Source organism: Belonocnema kinseyi, chromosome 6 (genome assembly GCF_010883055.1).
Source record: "Belonocnema kinseyi isolate 2016_QV_RU_SX_M_011 chromosome 6, B_treatae_v1, whole genome shotgun sequence".
NCBI classification, from domain to species: Eukaryota; Metazoa; Arthropoda; class Insecta; order Hymenoptera; family Cynipidae; genus Belonocnema; species Belonocnema kinseyi.
Window position 1 is genome coordinate 19002459 of NC_046662.1, and position 7722 is coordinate 19010180.

At 30.8% G+C, this 7722-nt stretch overlaps 1 protein-coding gene across 1 annotated transcript in view; it reads left to right on the forward strand.

The window, feature by feature from the left end:
• The window catches only part of LOC117175286 (bromodomain-containing protein 4-like), an 8793-nt gene extending 4024 nt beyond the window's left edge, over window positions 1-4769 (forward strand). Inside the window, exon 2 of the mRNA XM_033364996.1 lies at window positions 4062-4769. Coding sequence (XP_033220887.1) covers window positions 4062-4769 — 708 coding nt within the window. The remainder of the gene's footprint in view (window positions 1-4061) is intronic.
• Window positions 4770-7722: the final 2953 nt, after the last annotated feature.

Sequence of the window (7722 nt, forward strand, 5' to 3'; positions counted from 1 at the left end):
GATAGAAACATCATGATTGCTTATTTCATATATTTGACAGAAAATATTTTTTCTCTGAAAAAAAATATTTAAATTTTGGTAACGTTATTCTTTCTACTTTAAACGTATTGCACTATGTAAGTAAATTTTTTTGCAATAATGGTAATAAATTAGTACTATTCTATTAAAATTCACGTTTGAAATTAACCCAATCCAAGACAATTGTTAAATGTTAATTATATTAGAATCAACTACAACTTTAAGAAAATATTAAAATTTCGAGTACAACCCATTTATGTGCAAAAAATATTAATGCTATATCACAGAAATTCGCCGATCTTCCAATGTACACCGAAATCGGTGTTCAATAGAGTTGCAACAAATTTGAACCACACAGGTTCATTGGAAGAATCTAGGGGAAAAGCATCATTTAGACACTGTTTTTTCTCATCCAGTAAAACGTGAAGTGTCGTCTACAAACTGTAAGTCATCTGTCAAGATCATTTTGTCGGTCGTTATTTGAGTGAAACAGATGTTAATAAGCAGGTAAGTTATAATAATAAATACCTAACTTTTTATTTCCTCTCATTTACCAGCGACTAAATAGTCTTGGAATAAAAATAGTACTTGGCGTGATGTAATATCCAAATGTTAGGTTAGTCAAAAGCTACTATATGACATTCAAACCAACAAAGCCGGGATGTGCAAACTAAGTCGTGACCGTCTGCATCGAAATTGATGCCTGGTCGTTCGAACAAATTTCCACTAGATTTTCTGCGGAAGTTTAAAGGTATCTTAGATATCTATTCTTGCAGTGGCTAGTGCCATACATGAAAGATAAGGTAAATACAATTATATAATAAAAACAGAAATTTGTTTTTCGCGATGAGTAGGGATGTAAATTTGCATGAAACTTTAGCCTGATGAAAAGTTTCATGAAAGATTGGGAGTTTCGTGAAACATTGCAATGTTTCAAATATAGCGGCGGGACCATTCAAACTGATAAGATAAAAGCCTATTAGGTATTTTCACTTCAATAAACAGCTAACTTCACTTCGTAGATTGCTGAGGGGGAAAATAAGGGACCAAATGTATGGGATTCAGTTCATTTTTGCCCTATTTTGCTAACATCTTCGTAAAAGGTAATTTTTACTATATAAGTGTAGGTAAAAAATAGTTGTTATTTTTTAATTACTATTTAATGAAATAATAAAATAATAATAATGATGATTAATTACAAATATATTACAGAAATAAAGTTTTGATCCATTTTTCCCCCTCAGCTTTTAACAAAGTGAAGTTAGCTGATAGTTGAAGTGAAAATACCTTATTGAGGCTTTCATATCCCAACTTTTTCCTGCCGGCTGATTTGATTTATTTTTCCGGTTTGTACTGTGAACCAATCATGCCAATGTTGGCACCCTGAGCTACTGCGCTTGCGTTAGGGCTGACCGCTCATTGGCCGCACTTGGCGCGCAATTCAAAGTTATATTAAAGAACAATTCTTGTAACTTAAGTAAATAATTATTAAAATATCCACAAGGATATATACAATTTGTGTAACTTTGATTTCAGGCAAAAAAATACAAAATATATATTATATTAATAACAGTTTATTTTCAGTGAATTCCAAAGACCAAATTATATTTTACAAAAATTTTAATTTAAAAAGAAATTTCTTGGAAAAGTGATTGAAAATAATTATTTATAAGTTTTTAATATTTTGTATGTATTTTTCTGAGAATTCATATAATTATATAACCTATAAATACATAAATTATCACGACTGCATTGTAGTTATGTTTTCTTTTTTTTATACTTCAAACGTCGTTTTGTTACGTCTCAATCGAAAAGAACAATCTGAAGTTTTGTCTTAGAATTATTCAAATATTATCACTATTATTTTCTGTAATTAGCTTCTATATATCAAGCTGCTGAAATATCATATGGTACTTAAAAAAATGTATCTATTGACAAATATTTTCAGAAATATTAGTCAGTCTTTCAAATTCAATGAAAATAAACCGTTATTCATGAAATATATGTGTTATAAATTTTTTTCTTCTCTGAAATCAAAAGTTACACAATTTGTATATATTCTTGTGTATATTTTAATAATTATTTATTTAAATTACAAGAATTTTTTCAATGTAATTTTGAATCGCGTTTCAAAGGGTAGACAACCAGCGCTCAGCCCTAATGCATGCATGAATGAAAATTATTATCATTTCATTATTGCATTAAATAATCCCTAACAAAGAAAAACTATTTTTCAATTTGACTTATACAGAAAAATTACTTTCTACGAAGATATTGGAAAAATAGAGCAAAAATGAACCGATTCCCATGCATTTGGTCAATTGTTATCCCCTTAGTATTCAACGAAGTGAAGTGAGCTAGTGATTGGAGTGAAAATACCTTATAGTATATGTAGACGGTCATGACTTTTTCTATACATCCCGGCTTTAGTTTAAATGTCGACGGGCGTGACTAACCTAACTTCTGAAAGTTGTATTAGGAAGTTTTAATTTTATTCTGAGTGACTGGTACGCCCTATTAAATGAAAGAAATTTGGAAATTAGGTAAATATTGTTTCAATTGGTTTCCTTATTAACAATTATTTATGCTAATATCGCAAAGCGAATAGTTGCTTTGACAGGTATTCAGGTGGCTGACAGCGCGGTTCAGAACTCCACAACTCTGCATGAGCCAAAATTCAGTCTCCAAATGATACTTTCCCCTAGATGCCCACATGGGCACCTACGTTCAGAGGAATACATTTGACACTTGAAAACTCTCTCAAATGATCATTGGGAGCCCCATGAAATTTGAGCTGCAACAAATTTAACACCAGCGTTTTTCTGTGATGTTTGTAATTGATTCTGAATCAATTTCTTAAGATCATTAAATTTCCTAAGTAAAAACAAGAATATCACAAAAAGAATATATAACTAAAAACTGCTTTTTTTAAAAACATTTTTTCGAGGGTCTATTCACTTTGAAGTACGCTGAAGTCAATGTAACGTTTTCTTAACAATGTCTTGCGACTTCAATCGTACTTTCGTGAATTCGTTTGACTGTAGTTTTTGAATTCGATAGATGTTGACTTCGATGAATTCAAGCGATGACCGTCGAAATCATTCTGACTTCGTCCTGCCTTCATGAATCGGCTGACTCACTACGTTGTATGGCGACTCTTTCCTTATTCTTACGACTTGAGTATAGTTTTACTGACTTCGTTATTGCTTCAACAACTTAAAGGTTACGAGTTCATGCTTTTCATAGTCTTACGTGATCTCGTTAAGACTTCACGAAAAACTCTAACGTTTAAAACGTTCGACTTCAGATTGAATAGCCGCTCGCATCTTTTAAGCAATATTTAAACAATATATAGATATCTTTGGTCACACTGAGCAAAAGATGTTTGTCTCAGTTAAAGAAATCTTAATGGCAATCGTAGGCAACTCTGAAGTGTGAAACGACTTTTGAGCTTAGTGTATCTACTAGAAAAATTCTTTCCATTTCAATCTTAAAAGAACTCTCGTATAATTAATATCTAAACGACTGAATCAGTCATCAATAAAGAGGCTATGTCGTACTTGCAATCGGCACCGTAGTTTTGATTGGTATTTATAACTTCATTTTTTGATTGAGGATAATCTTAGCAACTGTAAATAAATAATTGATAAATTATAAAAAGATATTTTTAAATAGGTTGAGGAAAAAAAATGCTCAAGAAAACCCGGGAATTTCAAATTGGCCGATCACTAGACACCTCGATAGAGCATACTGTAATGGTGCACCATAATATTTAAATAATTCCAAGCTTGAACTTATGTCCATCTGAATCTTTCATTTTTATAAATGATTGATTATATACTTTACAAATTCGATTAAAGGATTGTTTTATTTATAGTTAAAAAAAGATATAAAAAGCAGCTTTTAGTGGAAAATATATGTTACCAATAAACTTGGTACCAAAGAGAGGCATCAAGATTGAATTTTATTTATCTTATATAACTCTTGTTTTAAATAAAAATTTCTTATTAGAAGCTAGTGAGAATTTGATTGATTTATTCTAGTCACAACATTCTGGTGCAAGGTTGCATGCACCATTGATGAATCAGGGAATGACGATAAAGCAACCAACGATGCAACAGCAGCCAATCATGATGCAGTCGCAGCCAAGGATGGTGCAGCAGCAGCAGCCACTGACGGTGCAGTCGCAGCCAATTATGTTGCAATCGCAGCCTAGGATGGTACAGTCGCAGCCAATGACGGTGCAGTCGCAGCCAATGATGGTCCAGTCGCAGCCAAGGATGGTGCAATCGCAGCCAATGATGATGCAACAGCAGCCAATGATATCTACACGAGTGTCTGCACTAGGTCAAGGTGTGGATGTTTCCTTAGGTTCAATGTCAGGTCAAATGAGGCATACAAGAGATGAATCCGGATCTCCTCCACACGACCTCGAAACTGAAAAAAATTCTCATAATCAGTCTTCCGAAAAAGAAGAACAATCCACCCAAATCTCATTAAGTAAGTCATCATCTTCGCCACCAACCTTAAGGATCAATACCTCACCTCATCAATCATCTCAGAATAGATTTTCACAAAGCAATTTGATGTCTGATAACAACAATATGAATCAAGAGAATTTGGAAAGTCTTAGGAGTATAGATATTCAGGGGCCAGGAATGCAGTCATTTTCATTTGGCAGGTCCAGACAAAAGTTGAATGATGATGCCCTTTCAAATAATGAAAGATTCGAGAATATAAATGGAATGTGAAGTGAATTTTAAAGTGAATCGGTAGTCACATTGTTTACTTATTGCAATATTATTTAGTTCACTTGATTCAATCTTCTTAGTGAACATAATTTTGATGTTTGAATCACAATATTTATATAGACTTCTATTTAGCTGTACAAATTTACATGAGAATAACTAAATAGAATATATGTTTTTAAAAAAAAATGTTTCGTGTTAGTCCTTTCAATTGTTTTCAGTTATAGAGTTTGAATCACCAATTAGGTTTCAAATTAGACAGAGAGGTTCAGTTCAGTCAAATTACTTATACTCAATTTAACGAATTTTTACGATTTCCAAAGGCAATATTTTAAGGGATTTCAAGCGATTTAGAAGAATTTTGTAGGATTTGCAAAGATTTAAAAAACATTGAAAAATAAAAACATTAAAGTTTACGGATATTTATAGTGAGTGAAAATAATTATAGTAATTTAATGAATAAATTTAGTGTAAATATTCAAGGGATTTCAAATGATTTATACTTATCTAAATGGATTTTTACGATTTTCAGAGGAAAGAGTTCAAAGAATATCATGTCATTTAAAATAAATTTCAAGGGATTCACAGCGATTTCAAAGATTTCAGTATATTTAAGGATTTTATTAAATCTCCAAGGATTTCAAGGGATTTCAAAGATTGCTAGGGATTTAAATGGATACTGTTTAGAGAACTTTAATTAATACGTTCATTTTAATTTATATTTAACAGATTTTCAATGATTTTTACAGAACTAATAGATCTCGAGAGATGTTATGGTATTTGAGAGTGTTTGACCAATTTTGAAGATTCAATGGGTTTTCAGCGAACTATAACGAATACGTCTAAGTTGATTCAAATTCAATTAATTTTCAATGATTTTTACCTATTTTAGTGGATTTTCACAATTTTCAAAGATTTTACGGGATTTTAATGAATTTCTAGAGAACTTTAGGAAATAATTAAATTTCATTTCAAGGAATTTCTACGGATCAAAAGAATTTCCAGGAGTATGAATGAATCTAAATAATTTTAAAGGATTTTAAAGATATTTAAATTTATTTTTAAGGCGTGGAAAGAATCTGCAGAGATTTAAAAGATTTCAAGGGGCTTCAAAGAATTTTTTATGATTTCCAAAGATGTTCAAACAATGCAAAGTATGCCACATGGTTGAAGGGATTTTATAGGACCTCCAATTATATAAAAGATTTTCGATAGATTTAAAAATATTTCTGAAGGTATCGAGGGTTCGCAAGAGATTCCAAAGGATTTTAATCGATTTTAATAAAATATTGAAGATATCAAGGGAATTCACAAACTTTTGCTCTGTAGACCTTATTTGTGCAAAATCATGACAATTCTTACGAACTTGCATGTGAGATATATGTGTGGACTGAAATAACTCCTTCCTATGTAATTTCTCTACTTCTTACATTAATTTCTTCAATATTTTTGTATTATTTATCGGGACGATGATTATCCCATAATCGTTTTCTGTTTAATGATTTTCTATATTGTATCTTATATAATCGTGAACAAATTATATGAAATTCATTATAGGCCTATACTAATATTCGCATAATATTTTTTTGTAAGGGTCAAGCAATTTCTTGCAATCTCTATCAAATATATAAAAATCTATATAAAATCCATGCAGTATTTTGCAATTCCATGCAATCTTGAAAGCTTGTAATCTAGCTTACGCCAAAAACCCAAGTAATCAACCCCTCGATTATTTTCTGATATTTTTTTCAATAAAAGTCCCTAATTTTTCCAAAGATGTCCTCAAAAGAATTGAGAAAAATACTTAAAGTTCCTTGAAATGTTGAAATATGTTTCCACTATTTTTTTTTTTAATTCTCATGCATATCGCCGGAAATAGGTTTGAATCAAAAAATAATATTCCCATAATATTTACTCTTAGAGAAAAGTTAGAAAGTCGTGGGCTATAAAAAATATTCCACTTTTTGTCCAATTTTCAATTATAGTGAGGTAATAGTTAATTAATGCTAACAAACATAATTGTTTAAACGAACTATTATTTTTGTTGAAAGTATTCTCTCTGAATAATTCTACAAATTGCTGTTTTTTCTAAAATTTTCAACTTTTTGTCCACTATTTACTTAAATTGAGTTAATATTTGGTTCAGTTTCGCCAAAATAACTTTGTAAACAATTTATTATAATTTAAAGCTATCTTCTTCTATACTAATATTGGTAGTTCCGGTTTTTTCTGAAATTTTCAACTTCCTGTCAACTTTTTGAATAGAGTGTAGTTATAATTAATTTAAATTAAGATAAATAATTCGAATAACAGTGTATTATTATTTTCAATAATATTCTCTTTGCTTAACAATACGAAATTACGGTTTTTTAAATTTATAATTATTTATTTATTTTTCATTTGGAGTTACTAAATAATTAATTAAATTCAGAAAAAATAATAGTTTACACAAGTTATTATTGTTTATAAAGATCTTCATATATATTAATTCAGAATACTGAGTTCCTTTCTTACTAATGAAGCACAGCATGCAGTCTTCTAAAAACCCGTCTTTAATGCCGATGTGCGAAATTATAATTCGCAGACCCACTCCTAATGGAATGGCGAAGCCTCCCTGGTATCCTCCGTACTGCTGGACATGACCACGGTAATTATCGTAATTATCTGTACTTTTTTTTGGAACGTGCTCAAGCCATCCACGCTTTAAACAATGATTGGCTCCACACCAAGTTTCATCTTGATAGAATATATTCCAGTTATTATGCCTATATTCCTCTATTTTTCGCAAAAACTCAGCTCGTTTTCCAGCTACAGTGAAACTTTCCATAAGAACTGAACGCTGATTCACTTTTTTGTACTTAAATTTCATTTCCAGTAGCAGTGATCGCATCTTTGTTGTGAAAAATTGTTGTAAATATGGAACAGTGTCTGCAAATGCTGATGTGTACTTTTAATG